General features: G+C 45.2%; 2 protein-coding genes across 3 annotated transcripts; one reads left to right on the forward strand and one right to left on the reverse strand.

The window, feature by feature from the left end:
• The first annotated feature begins 232 nt into the window (after window positions 1-232).
• cstpp1 (centriolar satellite-associated tubulin polyglutamylase complex regulator 1) lies at window positions 233-5,500 on the forward strand. The gene is made up of 9 exons (XM_047033961.1): window positions 233-512; window positions 804-906; window positions 1,355-1,485; window positions 1,699-1,783; window positions 1,873-1,958; window positions 2,106-2,301; window positions 2,545-2,654; window positions 4,691-4,754; window positions 4,900-5,500. Exons 1-9 carry the CDS (start codon window positions 458-460, stop codon window positions 5,063-5,065), a joined length of 996 nt encoding a protein of 331 aa, XP_046889917.1. The 5' UTR covers window positions 233-457; the 3' UTR covers window positions 5,066-5,500.
• A 100-nt stretch (window positions 5,501-5,600) lies between these two features.
• mapk8ip1a (mitogen-activated protein kinase 8 interacting protein 1a) lies at window positions 5,601-17,882 on the reverse strand. Of its 2 annotated transcripts, XM_047033960.1 has the most exons (13): window positions 17,437-17,882; window positions 16,203-16,314; window positions 14,522-14,869; window positions 11,317-11,392; window positions 10,089-11,024; window positions 9,656-9,731; window positions 9,304-9,470; window positions 8,838-8,941; window positions 8,482-8,592; window positions 7,601-7,671; window positions 7,194-7,292; window positions 6,774-6,895; window positions 5,601-6,513 (listed from the first exon to the last, which is right to left on the reverse strand). In XM_047033960.1, exons 1-12 carry the CDS (start codon window positions 17,505-17,507, stop codon window positions 6,823-6,825), a joined length of 2,244 nt encoding a protein of 747 aa, XP_046889916.1. In that variant the 5' UTR covers window positions 17,508-17,882; the 3' UTR covers window positions 5,601-6,513; window positions 6,774-6,822. The 2 variants fall into 2 exon arrangements, with proteins under 2 accessions (XP_046889916.1, XP_046889915.1); XM_047033959.1 differs by having other exon boundaries at window positions 5,601-6,895.
• Window positions 17,883-18,587: the final 705 nt, after the last annotated feature.

An 18,587-nucleotide genomic window follows, 5' to 3' on the forward strand; every position in this document is an offset into this window, starting at 1 on the left:
TGTCAAATGTTCAGATTCTAGACTAGAGTATCCTACTGTGCATGAAATATTTATGTTGTTTTGGAACCAGAAAATGAAACAGTTCTTAATTTTTTTATAAATATGCTCACTTGAGAGAGTAATAGTTAATTAGATAATGAGTGTGTGTGTGTGTGTGTATGTATGTGTGTGTGGGTAGTGCATAGAGCATTTGTAAAACATTGTCCTGTTGGTGCGGTTGTTGTTAGTTTTGCGTTGTCTCTAGTAAAGGGAAACCCCGCCCGCATAGGATACGCCGGTTTACAAAACAGGGTTACCCGTACGAGTTGTCAGCATCCACTGTCACCATGGAAGCATAATGTGAAGTCGACTGCAAAATGGTAGCTCTAGCTAGAGCTATAGGTACTATAGAATTGAAGTAACACCAGATCGTTAGCTAGCTCCAGAAACGTATGATTTTGAAAATACCGATACTAATATGTGCACAAAAATGAATCGATTCAATCCGGCTCTTTCAGTGGACGAATACCTTGGTAAGTGTGTAGAGTAAGTGTTCGTATGGTGTTGCTTTGATGAGTTATGCTAGTGCAACTGTACTGTACTTACAGATAGCCTAGCTGCAGAAAGAGACAAAGTATAAAGCTATAAGCGGAATATATTTAGCCTATGCACAAATGCAAGCTTAACCAGCCAGTCAGTCAATTTAAGCCTCGAAGCAGCTCCGCTATGCTTGAGTTTCAATGTTATTTTTTAAACCTTGTGGTTCGCCCATATAGTACCTCCCCGCCTTTAACCTCATCACATTTCCAATTCCATCCATGCAGGCGAGACGAATGTGCTTTTCTACCTAAATGATGCAGTGACTCAACTACTGGAACACAAGGAGGAATACATCCAGTTTGGCGTGGTTCGGTACTTTGCTGAGTAGTAAGTCAACTTCAGGATTTTGCTGAAGTACAGTTGCCACAGCAAGGCAGGTGAATTAATATGGGTCAGTTAACTAGAAAGTGCCCCAAACCATCAAAAGAACCAAATTGCAACCAAGACTTCTGGTCTATCAGAACCCATCCTTGCTTCTTCACTTTGGCAATAATAAAAAGGGTGTTGAATAACATTTACATTTAGTCATTTAGCAGACGCTGTTATCCAGAGCTACTCACAGTACGTACAGGGACATTCTCCCGAGGCAAGTAGGGTGACGTGCCTTGCCCAAGGACACAATTTCATTTGGCATAGCCGGGAATCGAAGTAGCGACCTTCTGATTACTAGCCCGATTCCCTAACCGCTCAGCCATCTGACTCCAAAGTTCAGATGTGTTTTCTTTGCTGTTTCTGTGAGAATCTGACAATGTGGTTGTGTTTCCTGTGTGCCCAGCTTTAGCAGTGTGAAGAATGGCAACCATGTCCTCTTCAGGGAGTTCAGTTACATCAAGGCCACACCTCATAACAGGGCCTCCTTCATCCGAGTCTTCTGGAGGTGCTACAGGCAGATTGGGAAGAACGGAGGTAGGCCTAATGTCTTTCCGTCAATCCATTTGTCCATATGTCTGTCCATCTGTTCATCCATCTGTCTATCCTCTCTGTGCCTGTGTGGTTCAGCATATGTCTATGATTTGTTTGTGCACATGAATGTATGTCTATATGTGTTCATCTTAGTGCTAATTTCAATTTTCTGATATTCTATTCTATTATGTACTGGGTGTTTCCCTGCTTTCCCAGACCTCCTGGCCATGCTAGAGTATAGTTCCCTGCTGCAGCTCCTTTGTCCAGACTTCCCACTGGAGATGGTTCAGAATGCAGCCAGGTCAGTTGTGGTATTTGTCTTATTACCTCATAAACATATTAGGATAATTAGTCGTCACTCATATTCCTTGATATAATCCATTCTACTAGGATTGTTCTGATGGAAGATGCCATGGACTGCCTGCTGTCCTTTTCCGACTTCCTCTACTCATTCCAACTGCAGTTCTACTTTGAGGGTAAGCCACCATTTCTAGGGATTCTTGCTTGTCCCAAATAAATCCCTTGTCCCTATGGATATCTAAAGGTATTGCATACATCATTACTATTCACCCCTGAAAGGGCAGATCCCCTGATAGATACATACATGTACCTTCCATTTACAGAGTTCCTGGAGAGTGTTTCCATGATCTACCAGGACCTGCTGTCAGGCAAGAGCCCCAACACAGTCATCGTTCCCACCTCCACCTCAGTGGAGCAGCTCCACACGGTGGCGGCTGAGGAGGACGACACCCAGGAGGGGGTGGATTCCTGTCTGTTTGGGGATTGCATTGAGGGCCTCTGCGAGAGGTTCAAACACAGGTAACAACAGTGTAATATTTGTAAGGTTTTTCACCCCCGTCACACAGACACTAGCCCAACTCACTATACCTGTATGGTGATCTGAAGGGTATAGACACATGGTAGCTTTGTGACCAACTGGCTCTAGCTCCAATGCTGTTAGTGTTACTCCAAACCCCTGATAGGTTAGGGGCTGGTAGGTGACTAGTGTTTGGTGTGTAACCAAAGAGCCTTCAGTTGTGGAACTTGTGTGCTCCTGTCCAGCCACCCCTCCACCCCGGCCATCAGAGAGGTCCTGGAGCAGAGCCAGAAAGTCTCATTCTACAGCTTCCTCATGGCTCTGGCAAGGCATGAAGGCATCAACCAGGATATTGGTAAGACATCATACATACTATAGCTAGATATTTACTGAGTATCTAATGTTTATCAATCTTATGACTAAGCCATGTTTGGGGTGTGAAACGTGTCTTATATTTGTCATAAGCTGCGTTTCCACTACAGGAACCTTTCTCCATAACTCAGGGAGCAAAAGGCAGTAACAAAATAAGAAGTACTCCCCAAAATAAAGGATACTCTTGCAGAACTGAACATTTATGATTGGTTTAGTGCTCGCAGTAGCATTACATTTTTTAAACAATTTTTCAAGCTCCAATTTACATTCTGCAGCCGCACATTTGAACATCATGGAGAATAGAAGAACATGCGATAGATCAACAAAGTCTGAAACAGTGCTGAGAGAAGCTAAAGCAAGCTTTAGCTAAAGCAATATTATAAGAAAGTCAAGGACTACATTACATTACATTTCAAGGACTACACAAATAGAAGTGGCTCTGTCTGGTGGACCAACTGGTGGTTTGACTTCTTTGATACAGTGTGGTGCGCACACTAGCGTACTCAGGGGCGGATTTACCCATTAGGCAAAGTAGGCAACCGCCTGGGGCCCCCAGCTGCCAGGGGGCCCCTTGAAAGACTCCATAAAAATACTATATGATCAATAATAACTATAATAATAATACAAATCAATTAAAAGTCAAAACCTTCACCAAAAGTATCAACAAAGTACCAACAGAGCGTTTATTTTATTTGTGTCAACACAGGCTTCCCCTCCCACCCCGACTATTCCATAGATTCCAGCAACTGCACAGCAAAGCACGTCATTTCAGTTGGTTAATATGAGACAGTAGAAGAGTTAAGTGAATGCAAAAAACAATTTGCTAAATGAAACAACTACCCGAGTGGAGCACAAAAGAGAAAGACAAAAGACGAGGGTAAACAAGTAGCTAGTTGCCAAACTGAAACTACTGAAGGAAACTTTATTTTTCTCTCCACTGGTATCCAATGATGCGGCAGCTAGCACAAGTGCTGCTCAGTGAAGTTTTGCTAGCAACAGCAGCTGTAGGCTAGCTTGCTCGTTGCACAATTTATCGGGGTCAGCTTCTCCACGCAGGTCTCTATACTGAGACCACATTTGGCATTGTTACTGACAATGATCGCTTCCAGCAAACTTTTTTTGAATTAGCCATTTCCACCTTAATAAATGTCAAGCTTATTTACGTTTTGGGCGGCATATTTTCAGTCAGCAGATGGTATTCTTTGAATCGCGATTCCATCTGAAATACTTTCGGTGACAATGTTGTACAATAGCTTGCTTCAAAGGGGGTTCTTACTGAATTAATGCCATATGAGTAGGCTACATGCTTGAAAATATTGCTAGACGGGAAAAACTTAAGGTGTCATAGAGGTTAGCACCTTTTTACACCGGATTGCCCAATATCTTCGTTTGATCCAACTTGTCAACTGAGGCTGCTATGGCTTATCAATATTCCCTCTTGCAGGGGAAATGAAAAGACAACCGTTTCATTCTACACTTCACTCTTTGTAGTTTGAATTGTAAATGAGCAGCAACAAATGTATGCTTTTAAATCTATGCAACCTCCATAAATAGTATATGCATACGCATTTTTATATAAAATATACAGAAATATCAGTTGTAAAAATGACAGTTAATAAATGGACCCTTCTACAAACGACGCTAGCAAGCACACCCTACAATATCATTTCTCTAAAAATTGTACCCTCTCTAGTTATTATTATTATTATATTAATAATTATTACATGGATTGAAACGAGTGAGAATAGGAGTTAAGGGGGCCCCATGCCTGTCTTCGCCTGGGGCCCCCAAATCACTAAATCCGCCACTGAGCGTACTCATTTACCTAATCTTCTGAGGAAAGTTCCTGTGGTGGAAATGCAACTAACAATGGGCTGAAGGAACCTTCTAGTTCCTTTAAAAGTATTTCTGAGGAGGACAAGTTCTGGTGAGTTGAGGTGGAAAAGTGGCTTTAGTGGATGTGAGATGTTTTTATCATACTATTCAGTGTTGATAATTAGACCTGATGTTTTTACCCAGGCACTCTGCCCAACAAGGCTGAGCTGCTCATTGACCCAGAAATGGACCAGGAGGTGGAGAAGCTGTGAGTCTTCTGGGAGGCAGCATACTCTAGTCCTCTATCTATCCAGACATGTTATACTGGATTGTATTTATAGAGGGGTTTTCAAGAGGCAATTACAAAGTAATTCACGTTAAATTAAGATTAACCCCCCCCCCCTTCCCTCCAGGATCTCCCAGGTCGCCATCAGCCCCACTTCCAACAGCAGCAGCAGTGCTCCGGGGCTGAAGGAGCCCCCCAGGAAGGCCTCCCCTCGTAAGTCCCTGCACCACCGCAAGAGGATTGAGATGGAGAGCGATGGCTCCACAGAGGAGACTGACTCCTCGGAGAACTGACTCCCTCATCCCTGGACCTCCTCCACCTTTGACTTCTACCAATCCCTGTCCCCACCCCTGACCTCCTGTATCTTAGACCCCTCTGCTGAACCCTAACTTCTAACCTAGACCTATAGACCAAGAGCATGCTAAGTCACACTCACTGGGTATTTTGCTGTGGCCTACAGTCACACTGCATATCATCTGTAGAGCTTGACTACTGTCTGGAGCTGGTAATGTAACCTGTAGAGAGAAACCAGATAAAAACTCTCCACATCTTCATCATAGGGATATGATACTCAAGTGTTTACACATATATTAATGTAAATAAAAATGCAGTTAATGTTTTTGTAAATAAGAATATTAGCTATCTTATTCCAGCTGTCTGTGTGTTCAAGTGTTATGAAAAATAATGTTCCTATAAAATCCTATCCAAATTAAATATGTATCAATTGATCTGATATGTGACCTTCATCAATGAAAGTGATTATAGCTGACTGTTGTGATTGCAGCCATCATTGACGGAGGGGAGACATGTGAGAGAGGACTGAGGCAGCCCTAGGGTTTATTTAGATTGGATCATCCTGTTCTCTACATCACTACACACTGGTATCATGCGACAAATCTTACAGGCTGAATTCAAACCCAAGGAACACATCTTGACAAACATACATCTATACATGACGACTCACTCTTGCACTTTCAGCGAACTAATCAAAATAATAAGGGAACACTTTGTACAGTCGTCACAATAAATAGAAAATAGGCACAACTCGCAGCTGCGGCAATTGATTTAGCGAACACCGTCTCTCATGTGTTGGAGAGTCAAGGAAAGGAAGAAAAAGCTGAATGATTCATACACCATATCCCTCGGCAGATTGGACTTCATACAGTAATTTAATTCCATACAACACGCACCATTCACGCTAAACACATGATATAAGGTCACGTATGAGTATGTTACAACACCATGAATGATTTAGTCATGTACATGATGTGTACATATAGTTAATATACATCATGTGCATTAATATTATCAAAATGGCATTAATATGCAATTACATGTTTGTTACAGGTGTGTAAGCATAATAGTATAAGATGAAGATTTCTTTAGGATGGAATGTGTCACGTATTTCTTTAGATTGTCATTTTTAAAGTTTAAAACACTTATTTTAAGACACAGGTCTTACACACATATTCAGAGTGATGGATCTTGAATTAAAAAAATAAAGAAACATTTGTATAATACTAGCATTGAGATATATCTTTCTTTCTGAAAATTGACTGCTCTTCCCAGTTGCTACATTCGTTTCACTAGGCATATGGCAAGAAATAGTACATTTAAATTTTTGGTTCAGAAGAAAAAAGATAAGGTGCCAAGCGTGTTAATGATGTGTGGATGCATAAGATTAGATTGAAACATTCCAATCCAAAGTAAACACAGCCAAACCTGAATCTGCTCCAAAATTCTGTGAATATCAAGAACATTATTTTGGCCAGTAAACATTTAAAAGGAAAACACGTATGTTTTGTTGTGGTATTTGACAGGTAATGTTTTTAGTTCGTCTTGATATCTCTCATATTAGATATACTTCTCAGCTGATGCTTACTACAATGATACAGCCTTATAGATCTTTATTACAAATAACAAACTGTAAATATCAATTTTTATGAAACAGCCAAAACAAAACGTTTCCATTCAACTCTACTGTAAATTTACAAACCCCACCATGCAAGTTGTTTGATGACAATTCTTTGGCTGTATTTAGGTCTTGAAATTATTCTAAGAAGATGTCCTCAGTAGGGCAAGAGTAGCCCATGTGTTCTTTATAGTACTGCTTGAAGGCTCTCCTGTATACACACAGAGAGAGGACAGGTCAGGAAATGCAGGCAGGTAATTGTTCTCATGCACATACAGTCTGCATGATCATCAATATTGCTGTATTAGTCAAAAAATCTGGTAACATGATGAAGGGAACAAGCAGAGCTGAGAGGAGAGGATGAGAAGAGAGGAGTGAAGGAGAGAAGAAGGGGACAAGAGAGGTGGAGAGAAGAGGATGTGAGAAATGAGAGAGGGAGGTGAAAAGATTGTGAAAAGAGGACAACGCGATGAAAGACAAGAAGAAGAGAGAGGTGTCTGTCATCTCACCCAACAGACTCAGCCAGTGGTATTGAGGAGTCTTCAGACATGACTACATGGCAGGCAAACTTCTGATGGTCGGGGTGTTTGGTGATGAACCCAAAGTACCTGAAATCAGAGAGGAGGACTTTATACTTTCTGCACTGTCATCTATGGGACTGAGTTCCTGGATATAAACATGACGTTCTTTGTTGAAAGCCCTGAGGTCGGCGTTATTAGAGTCCAGGAAACAGAGCCTCAGCTCAGCTCCTCTTCCTGCCGAGCACCGACTGCAGACCAATCACTCTTTAGATGTTACAGCTGTACACTAATTACTTTTTAGCTGTTGCAGCTGTCGACTGTAGAATTCTTTTTCAGCCGTTCTAGTTGTAAGCCAATCACTCTTCAGCTGTCACAGCTGTAGACCAATCACTCACTTGTTATGTTTCGGGTGACAGCCACAGAAGGAGATGTTCTTCAGCTGGAAGAAGTGAAAGCATTTGTCCCCCTGTCAAAACAGAGCGAGAGAGGGAGGGGTTGGAGAGCAGGAAAGAGAGTGACAAAAGAAGAATCAGAAGGAGGAGGTGAGACAGTGAGAGAGGGAAAACAAGACAAGAGACAAAGGGCTCGAAAAGATTGAGTTGTATGATGAAGTAAAACAACCTTCTGCCAACAACTCTCTGTTTGACTTTCTCCCTGTAGTTGAACCCATGATGGACCTTCAGAACCTGCATACTGTGTTGATCACACAGCTTATTAGAATCATGTTTCTGAACAGCTGCTGGATGTGCCTGCATGACCAGTCCCCTGTGATGGCCGCCTGTTCAGGGTCAAGAGGCAGCAGGGAGCAGAACTGCCAGACTGCTGGGCGACTTTACTTTCTCCGCTCTCTCATTGTAAGCCAGTCCAATGGTCATTGCTGGGATCACAAATAACTGGGCGGGATTACCCACTTCAGGACTCAGTATCGTTATGCAAGGCAACTGTGGTTATATCACTGAATGACCGCAACTATCCCACAAGTCCACAAGAGGGTGATACGACCCTCTCCAGAGAGCTGCAGCAGGAGACTGGAACTGTCTCAGTAAAATCTGCTGGTCTTTCAGTAGAGCTCCCCTAACCATATACATACAGTAGAGGGAGTAGGCTCGTGTTCTGTAGCTCCTATGTTTACTAGAGTACATGGATGTTTAACAGCCTATGTATAAAGAGACAGAAAGATTAAACCTTTTTTCTCAGATGTAACCATGGCAGGAAAAGGTCCATATTGCGACCACAGTAAAGTACAAGCGTGTTATAAAAGCCAATAAAAACCTACTCTTTCTGAGGTCTTGCACTCATCTTGCACGATGATCTTAACCCCCTTCAAGCTGATCTCCACCACACATGCAGAGGGAGGCTGCATAGACATCCGCCTGTTGGCAGCAATCTGGCAGCCAAACAACAACAGCAGCAAAATTATTGTTGCAGATTCTTGCCTTGTTATTTCACAACAAACAATCCAGGCTTAGAGAGTTTAGAAGTAGCTCTACTGCCAAATCTAAATCCTGGAGATTCTACACAAAAACAAGGCTTTAGAAAACATTCTTAAAGGCAGCGTATAGTTCTACTGATCTGATAACAGAGGTGATGTGTGGGGTTACCCCAGCATTGCAGCAGGGGCTGGGTGTCTACCTTTTGCATTGCAGCACAGAGAACATCGTTGCCTTTATGGTAGGGCACCTGGACACTGCCCAGGAAACGTACCCTGAACCGGTCTGTCACATCACCTGGAGACCCTGGCACACAGAGCACACACAACGTCAGGACATGTACACAGATCACACACACCATCGGGACACTAACTAACACATAGCACATGCAACATCTGGATATTCCATCTGGCCACTGTTACTTTTAACTGCCCCTATCTGTAAGAACCAACTAATGCACCGAAGTCTTGATTTACTTGTTTATGGATTAATTGACTGACTCATTGGTATAAGTAATTTGCTTGTTGGTTGGTTCATGTGCTAGTTAGTAGGTTGATTGGTTTGTTGGTTTACCTACTGAGTGTGTTAGTTATTTGGTGAATGAACAAATAGGTGCTGTGTATGCGTGATTACAGCTTGTTAGTTGGTTGGTTCATGTAGTGAGGTACCTTTGAGGTGTTCCTGGTTGACCTTGGCAGCGTAGTAGGCAGGAAAGATGCCGCTGGCGCCCGTCCTCATGTTGTAGGCCTGACACCACAGGTCCTCAGCCTGCTCCCCAATCAGCAGGGGGTCATCCCTCTCCAGCTCCAGCTCATCTTCATGACGTGGCACAAACCTGGCAACCACCACACACAGGTTTCAAACCGCATCTCAGTGGGGGAGTCCAGAGAAACAATAATGAGGGTTATGTGGAGATCAGATGTTAACTCTGGTGACAGTGATCCCAGGCCCCACAGGAGAGTGTGTGGTTATCGGAAGGTCAGGGATCAGTCTGAGAGGGTGAGTAGAGCAGGGGCTGACCTGAACACAGCTCTGTGGCTCTGCTCTCTCTCCACTCCGTCTAAAACACAGGAGAACAGGCCAAAGGACTCTGTACCTGCAGACAAGACAGCAGGTGTTATGTAAATTACATGATAGGTGCAGTGGTAGCACTGTAGGTCTATTGTACTACATCATACATCACAAAACACCTTGTTTGTGCATCAGTTGAGTGAGAGGGGCATTTTAAGTTAGTTTCTTCTGAGACTTTTCACAAACCTTAATGCATCACATTATAACACTTTTTGTTTATGTATTATGACAATGAGACACTAAACCCTTAGATCATAAACTTCACAACTTCATTTGTTACAATTCACCTCATAGTCAGAAGAACTGTTTAAAAGAAAATATGTTTGTAAAACAATATCTTTTGTTGATTGCAGCAAGAAGGCCCCGCCCCCACGACACTCACCCGCTCTGCGACGGTGTCCGTTCACAAACACGTTAAGGAACTTGCGCGAGTGTGGCGCGCCTAGGGACTCAGAAGACGACGGGGCCTTGGAGAGGTGTGAGGATGTTGAAGTTGACGAGTCTCTCTTCATCCTATGGCGCCCCTCCTCGTTGTGTTCATCCTCGTCCTCATTGGCTGACTCGTACACGGTCTCGCCGTCGCTGTCGTCGCCGCCGTCGCTGTAGCTATGGTAGCACTGCTTCAGGCTGACCAGCTCCAGCTGGGCATGCTCGTCTACCACCAGAGTGTACTTGACTGAGTCATAAGAGAGGCCTGCATTGGCCTCACAGCTGCTGCTCTGGCCAGTCCTCAGAGCCCCACCAGAACCTCCCTCTCGACCAGGCTTGGTATGTTCCTGCCTGCCCTCAGAGGCAGTGAGGCAGCCCGAGGAGGTCTCACCACCAGGGGGAGGCACAGGGGGGTACACCTCCTCCTCTTCCTCGCTGATGGAGGGGTTGGTCCGGTCAGGGAGGGAGGGGTGGGGGTGTTGTGAGGGGCCCTCCGTGTCAGAGCTGATGGACATGCGGTTTCCCTCGCTGGACATGGACAGGAAGGGCCTGTCTGGGTCCTTCTGGACTGGGGTCAAGTAGATCTCGTCTGTGGGCTCCGGGGGCTGCTGTTCCAGGCTGGCCCTGCGGCCGTATGCCTCCTCCCTCACCCCAGCTCCCTCCCTCATTCCTGCTCCCGCTGCCCTGCGCTGGCTACGTTGGGTGGATGAGGGTCGATGAGGGGCAGTGGTGTTCTGGTCCCGCGGCCCGCTCTGTGTGTCTGCAGCTACACCTCTGGTGGTCCGGCTGTGAGAAGACGCTGTTCCTCTGAGCTTGGAGGCTGAACTGCTGCTAAGCTGGACTTCACCCTCCGTCTGCTGGACATGGCCCTGAGTGGGCGTCAGATCTCCTTAGAACACACACACACGGCCAAACACAAACGTGCAAGCAAAACAAAAGATTATTTATTAGGTGAATATGCCCATTGTCTCCAGGATCATGGAAGTGATTAGTGTATTTCCTGCATTCTTCTCTTGACTGCTTAGAAGGTAATTAACTGATTCCCATGGTCAGTGACAACAACATACACAGATTGTTCAGACTGTGAATCATTGTGAATGCATGTAAATGCTGACACAAAAACACACACACCACACACACAGACACACATCCCCTTCTCACACACACACACACAGACACACCTGTGATGTGTGGAGATGAGGAGTTTGACTCCTTCCAGGTGTCCTTTTTTCCAAATGAGTTGTTGTTAATTGTGTCCTGGACAGAAGGGGAGAGAAAAAAGATAGGACAGGTGGAACAAGATTTAATTATTTGTTTATTAATATGGCATGGTTCTTTAAAAGCGTATAACTTTTTGATGTATCTTTCTAAAGGGAAAAGGAGACCCACACACACACTGTCAGTGCTCCGGTTGACTATCCGGGTGTATGTGTGTGTGCGTGTCTGTGTTACTGTTGCTTTGTTTACAGGTTCCATGTGCCTCCTAGCCCCACCAGACCCCCCCCCCCCCCGCCCCCCCCCCCCCCCTCCCAACTCCCCTGACATCAATTTGTTTCTCATCAGCTTCAACTCTTCTTCATTATATCCTGTACTATATCCTGTCTCTCTGATGCTAGCTAGATTCTTGTGCCTGTCGCGCCAGCTCTGGATGTCTTTGTTTGCCTATTACTATTTTACTTGTTATTGACCCAGGGCCTGCTTTCTGTTTTGTGATTTGAGAGATAAGAAATTCCACCCTGTTGGTCTATCTGCATTTGAGTCCTTCTCTCCTATCTTGATACATACACACACAATGGAAGAATTGAACAGAACTGAAACAATATGAGTGGTTGTTTTGCCTGAGGAGTAGACTGTCCCAGCCCCCGCCCCAGCCCCAGTCCTGACCCCAGCCCCAGCCCAGCTCTCCATGCTACTGCTCTCCTCAATTCAACCAATACCTTCACATTCTACTGTAGATTGTATATAATACTGATACTTTGCATGCAAATCCTATCTGACTGTGTTATACTGTATTGATACATTTACATTACATTTTAGTCATTTAGCACATATATAGATTGATGGAAATGTACAGTATAATATGTATCTATGTGTGTTTGGGATCAGCAGTAGTGTCGTGAATTGCAGCCTACAGTCAGCCCCAGTGACATCATCACACCAACATCACTGCCAGGAAGAGGAACAGGAAGCAGCAGGAAGTTACAGCCCACATTGTCATAGCGACTACTCAGAGGGCTGCTGACTCACTGAAGATGCAGCTGGCACTGCACACCCTTGTTACTATGGCAATAGTGCCTAGGCGAGAGCTCGGATGAGTGTTTGTGTGTGGCTTGAATCTGTTCTATTTATGACTCTTTAAAGCATTAGTTTGGCTGGGCTTTTCACTTGGCTCCTCTTAGCTTAAGCTACATGCACATGAATATAACCCTTTTAACAAGATGATTGGCTGTTCCAAGTAGGTTACACCTGAACAGGTATTAGGTAACCATGACAACAACCAGGAAGCATATGGCTGACAGCAGATGTTCTACTGTCTCACAGTGAAAACAACCCTGCTGAAGCCCAGAGAGGGTCACCCTGCACTTGCGCTTCCTGTCACCATCTATCATGTCAGGTGGACAAGCAGTTCTGAGGTCCCGTACCCTGGTTCAGAAATATCTGTACTCAGTGTACAGTCTGGTCATATTATCGTTCTACACATGACTGAGTGGAAGCTGAGCTTGTCTAAAAGGATGTTTACACTTCTTGTTCTGATGTAGAATGGCAACAATAAAGCAGGCTTGTTGTTGTAGGGGGAGACATGGCGGAGCAAGACAAACCTGGTTTGAGCCTACACTACAGTAGAAACACAGTATTGCACACAAGCTACTTGATCTCAGCAGTGGCAGCCTAACTGCTATTAAGACCTGCAGCTACGTTAATCCTGACCTTGCTCTGTAAAGTGAGCATTTTAAGACCAAGGACAGACAGGGCTAACCCCCAATCCACCATCTATCCCTATCTTTTTCCATCTCTTTCTTAATCTCTGTTTCCGTTTCTCTGTCTTTCTCTTACCGCCCCTTTAACACTCTCTCTCTTTGTTTTTATATCTCTCTGTCTCTCTTTAACCCTCTCACTCTCTGTCCACTAACAATTTCACTTAAAAGAAAGAACATTGAGCATTTGTCTGTCGTGTACTCAGACTAGTAGGCTCTTACCAGAGGCCCATTACTGCGATCACTCCAGGCCTCTGGTCCTCAGACATGACAGGCCTCTACTCCCTGGCCTCCTGACAGCCTACACTCTTTGGCCTTTTCTCCCTGACCTCTGTCTCAGTGGACAGAGCTACAGTACCAGCCTTATCATAAACTATGTAAGACCAAAGCTCCCACCTAGAGATCTAAACGTCAGCATTAAGGCCACATCCCCTGCGCCAGTACACACTACTCTAGTACTGCCAGGCACAGTGTCCTTGACCACTAACTCCCCTTCCCACCATTTTATACTTTCCTCAAACCTTCAAACCTCCAGATTAGCATATTCCCAATGAGATGAGATTTACCACTTCCAGGTTTACTAGCCGTGCCCACTCCCTGGTTATGCCAGATTAACTCAACCACCTGTCTGTATGCCTGTCTGTCGGTCAAATCTCCTAGATGGCTTCCTCTCCTCACCTACTTATTTTTATCTCTGCTGATCTAACAGCAGCAGACTGATGACAGCTCTTCCCTATGCTAGGCAGTCTCTAGCTGCTTCAGCTAGTCCCAACTCCTCAGATCAGGGCAGAGGAAGGAATGGAGCAGAGGAAAGTACACCACTGAACACTGTCTGAAGCCACTGGAATGAAACTGATGAGGAGGCAAGGAGGAACTGAGATAATGATACAGGGAGTAGAGGAGAGAAGGAAAGAAGGCTAGGCTATTAAAGGAGAGAGGGAGGCCAGTCTAACCACAGGGCCTATGTCATTCCACAAGGCCAGGACGAGGAGGGAGAAAGGGCACATTCACTGCTACAAAAAACACAATGCTGGATTACTACCACACATTACACATTGCTGCTTCACTGCTTCACGACCACACATTACACCCTGGAATTTCACTACAACACATACAGGAACAACCTGGTGCTTCACTATCACATACAGCACACTGCTGGTTTTCTGACACTCTATTGATGACCAAACCTTTCTGGAAAATCGAATGCAGAGCATTCACACAGTGGTAATAGAGCAGTGAAGTCATCATGGTAGTTTCAGTGCACTAATCCACACAGATACAGCATCTCTGGATGGATGGATGCCCTGGGCTAGTCAACACTAAACATCCTCTATATGGAACACAGACCTCATTCTGTCAACCCCACCCACATCTGATACTGTCATCACGGTGGTAACAGGACCCTACCCACCTGGGTCCGAGGCACCTGCGGGAACAATGCCAGCGTGGTGGGTCTCTTGGGCCGGTACGTATCCATGGTGACCGGAGCAGAATCTCTCTCCGCAGGGGCCGGTCCAATAGGAGGCTGCAAAATGGCAGCCCTCTTCTCCTCCTCACGCTCTTCCTCTTCCCTCTGTTGGTGGTCGAGCCTGGGGTGGGCAGCGTGGAGCAGGCCCCGGTCCTGCTCCTCTTCCTCCTCTTCCTCTATCTGGTCTTCAGCATCAATCAGATCCAACTGGAGCAGTTCCAGATCCTGCTCTCTACTCCACCTCCTGTCAGCCCTGCCTGCTCCGCTATTGGCTGGGCACGTCACATGATCCTGGGAAGAGCAGAGCAGCAGCAGTGATGCAGTGGAGTGAAAGAGGAGAGAGAGAGCTAGAGAGAGTGAGAGAGCAAGACAGAAGGAGAGAGAGAGGGAGGGTGGAGAGATAGGGAGTGTGAGAAGCAGATGGAATGTGCCATATAGAAATATGGAGAATAAGCAGCAGGATAGAGAGATCCAGAAGAGAAGAGACAGAGAGAGGTAGGTGTGAGAAAGAGAGAAAGATGGAGGAGTAACCGGCAGAGGCTTGGGTGTGTAGCAGCGGCAAGAAGGGTGTGGGGAGCGAGACTGAGAGACGGAAGCAGCCAATCCCAGCTCAGGATGACATCACTAACCGTTGGCTCTCTCTCTCTGCTTTGTGTTAGTCTAATTCAATCCAACAGCAGTCAGCAGCATAAACCTCACACATACAAACAAAACCCACATGTACAATAACACAGATACAAACACACACAAAGATAATAAAGGCTACGAATGTATTGACAGATCTAAACACCAGCATACAACATAGTCGGGTGACACATTAACATTGTTAAATGTCTTTCAAACATCTCCAGTATTCCATCCAAACAACGATGACCAAACCCTCTCCAAAGTTACTATCAAGCAGTAAAATTCTAGGATGCAAGACAACAGAATGGCAGGAATTTAACCTATTGTTTGAACAGACGACAGCTGCACAGCTAAAGTAAGCTAACCCAGTGTGTCTGCAGGATAGCAGCCAGGAACGGACAGCATGTAATGTTGAGTGACAGGTCAGATCTCCTTGGTTCCAAGACCCATGTGTACAGCAGGACTGTGATGCCTACCCGGGCTTGCCTAGGCCCGCAGACAATAATCTGTTAAGTGACTGACCCAGTAACTAAGGCTAAGAAGATGCCTTGGTCATTGCTCCTCTAACTCTGAATCACAGGTACACACAGCAGCACAGAGCAGGAAACAACAACCTCTTCCAGGAAAAACTGATCCTAATATGACATTTTTTGAAAATCAGCAAAAACGAATACGCAAATAAAACACACAGAAAAAGAATACTTTGCAGTAGGGCAGACTGTAATTATCAAACTGGGAAGACTGAGACTGATCAACACAGAGAGTGTGTGTGTGTGTGTGTTTGTGTGTGGGTGTGTGTGTGTGTGTGTGGTGTGTGTGTGTGTGTGTGTGTGTGAGTGTGTGTGTGTGTGTGTGTGTAAGAGAGAGAGAGAAGGGGGGGGGGGGGAGTGTGAGAGTGAGAGTCTGAGAGAAAGAGTGTGCAAGAAAGAAAAAGAGTTTGTGTGTGTGTGCGTATGTGGGTGCCCACGAGCATGCAGCAAGCAGGCAGAGTTCTGACCTTGCAGTCCAGGTCATCACAGCTAAGGCTGCCTCCACACTCGTCCGTGATCTCTGTGACCTGGGAGAGGTCCTCATCTTCAAACTCATCCAGGCTGAAATCATGAGTCAGCCTGAGATGCACGCACGCGCGCACACACACACGCACACATAAGATGGCATCATGATACACATACACACACACACAGGAGGCAGGCACACAAACGTTTGGGGATGTTATGACTGTTTAATTTGGGGTATCTTCAATCGCTCGAAGTTATAAATTAATGCGCAGGCATACTGAGATGATAGTTGTCTCGAGTTATACATAGACTTAAATGTCAATCTGAAACAAATGTTGACAGCTATGGTAATCTCACGCCCTGTTAAGGAAAAGTGGGAAATAGGTCCGTTGTCTCTCTTTTCGATCACTACTACAACACATCTGAGCATAAACAAGTAGCCAGCAAAGTAAGCTCTCGGAGGGTGGAAAATTACAATATTAGCCCACCTGTCTTTGTTGGCTACTCATACGTTATGAAATAACCATATGACATGATTGTTTTCATAATTAAAAAAAGTAACCTAGCCTATTTACCCAACATCGATCGCCCAAATTGTCATAAAAGTCTGTAACTTCTTTAAAAAAAAACTTTTAGATATGCCCAATGTTTAGACCTTATATTTTGCAACAATAATATTTGGCTACATAATAGCTTTATGTTGCACAAACAACACAACTAAGTTACCAACTTAATTAATTACAGAATTACATACATTGCCGGGAAATCTGTCAAATAAATATGCGTATGCATACAAAACACAGATGCACTGCAGAGCACAGAGGAAGTGACAGCCACAACATTTCCATCCGAGCTGTACACCAACACAGTTAACATGCATTTTGCACATAACACGGATCTAGGTTAAACACAGAACCTCTAAGCGTTTCCACTATGAAGACATTATTTGATCATAGTGAATGTGTGTACTGTAATGCTTTATCTAAAGGGGGCATGTCTTCCTACAACTCTTATAGTATACATATGAATCATTCTTTCATCTGGATTCCTAGAGTCAGGGCAGCTCTCATTCTCAAATACAGGGAATCCTAGTTTTAAAATGATCGTAAAGAAAAAAGTTATCTTAAATGCCTCTTAAATATTGTTTGTCTAGGCCTATCAACATCTAAACTGTCCTGTCCTGTAGATGGACATCTGGGTGAAGAGCAGCAGAAGACCTCCGGTCTACTCAACCATTTCTCCCACTGGTCCTCCATCCAGTTGTCCTCATCCTGGCTGGGCTCCATGTCCTGGTGGAGCAGCATCTGCAGGGCTGGGCTGGGCTACGCTAGGCTGGGCAGGGCCGGGCCGGGCTCTGGGGCTCCAATCGATGATCACAGACAATTACAGGCACTTCCCCCTCTCAACACACCATAATTTACTGCCCACTACTGTCTCTCAGCACCTGCCTGTCTCTAATGCAAATCTGTCTAATGCTGCCACTGTTACTCTCTCTGGCTCTCTATCTATAACTGCCCTTTCACTCCCCTTCTCTCTCTCTCCCTTCCTTTCCTTCAGCTTCTTTTTCTGTCTGAACACCACACATCAGCAGCAGCAGATCTGCAAAGACAGGAAGAGAGAGAGAGAGATCACAAGGAGGAGCCTGCTTCCTGTTTCCTCCTCTCTTTACTGGTGTGTTTCTGCCTCTCCAAGACCATTACAGTCCCCTGAGGATGCTGGGGTTGGGGGAGGTGCAGGCTGTGAGGGAGGGAAGAGGAGGGACAAATGAAACTGAAACAGCCTCACCCTCTAAAGCTCTCACTCCCGTGAGGGTGTGTCAATATCTTACCTAGCCCTCTTTTCCTCTCCCTCAGCTGCACTGACTAGAGAAGACAGGACTGACAGAAACAACATAGAGTATGTAGACCAGGTACTGAGCGTCCCCTAACCAATTAATGCACAGATGGAAGAAGAGCAAAGGAAACAACATTAGACTTAGTGCCCACCCCCAGCCCGAGTCTCTCCTGAGAGGGCCTGCCTCACTGCTGTGCGATGAAGGGTGGGTGAGATCGATGCAGCTCAGGTTGCCCCCTCTCTTCATCTCTCCTCTTCCCCTCCCCTCTCTTGTTCTTTGCTCATCCCTCCTCCACTCTCCTCTTTTTGTTTCACCTCCCCCTCTGCAAGTCAGAGAGGAAAACGGGGTGAGTGTCTGGACCAATGGGAGTGCTGCTGGAGGGGAGCAGAGCCTCTAGAGCCCAGTCCAGGTCTCCTCCCCATGCGAGAGGAGCAGGTTGTTCTGGTGATTCTCAAGCCCTAGTCTAACCCTCTCGGTACACTTGCATTATTACTTGCTTATACAATTGCTCAGGGTAGCTAAATTGAGATAAATTGCATTAATTTATAGG

This window comes from Hypomesus transpacificus, chromosome 14 (assembly GCF_021917145.1).
Source record: "Hypomesus transpacificus isolate Combined female chromosome 14, fHypTra1, whole genome shotgun sequence".
In the NCBI taxonomy this organism is placed as follows: Eukaryota; Metazoa; Chordata; class Actinopteri; order Osmeriformes; family Osmeridae; genus Hypomesus; species Hypomesus transpacificus.

Bases quoted from the DNA above. Each gene is read 5' to 3' on its own strand.
- cstpp1 (XM_047033961.1), top strand. From the start codon at position 458: ATGTGCACAAAAATGAATCGATTCAATCCGGCTCTTTCAGTGGACGAA. The intron at 513-803 runs GTAAGTGTGTAG...CCATCCATGCAG, and splicing joins TTCAGTGGACGAATACCTTG to GCGAGACGAATGTGCTTTTC. The intron at 2,655-4,690 runs GTAAGACATCAT...GTTTTTACCCAG, and splicing joins AGGCATCAACCAGGATATTG to GCACTCTGCCCAACAAGGCT.
- mapk8ip1a (XM_047033960.1), bottom strand. From the start codon at position 17,507: ATGCTGCTCCACCAGGACATGGAGCCCAGCCAGGATGAGGACAACTGG. The intron at 9,732-10,088 runs GTGAGTGTCGTG...TCTTGTCTGCAG, and splicing joins CGGACACCGTCGCAGAGCGG to GTACAGAGTCCTTTGGCCTG. The intron at 8,593-8,837 runs GTAGACACCCAG...TTTGGCTGCCAG, and splicing joins TCTGTGCTGCAATGCAAAAG to ATTGCTGCCAACAGGCGGAT.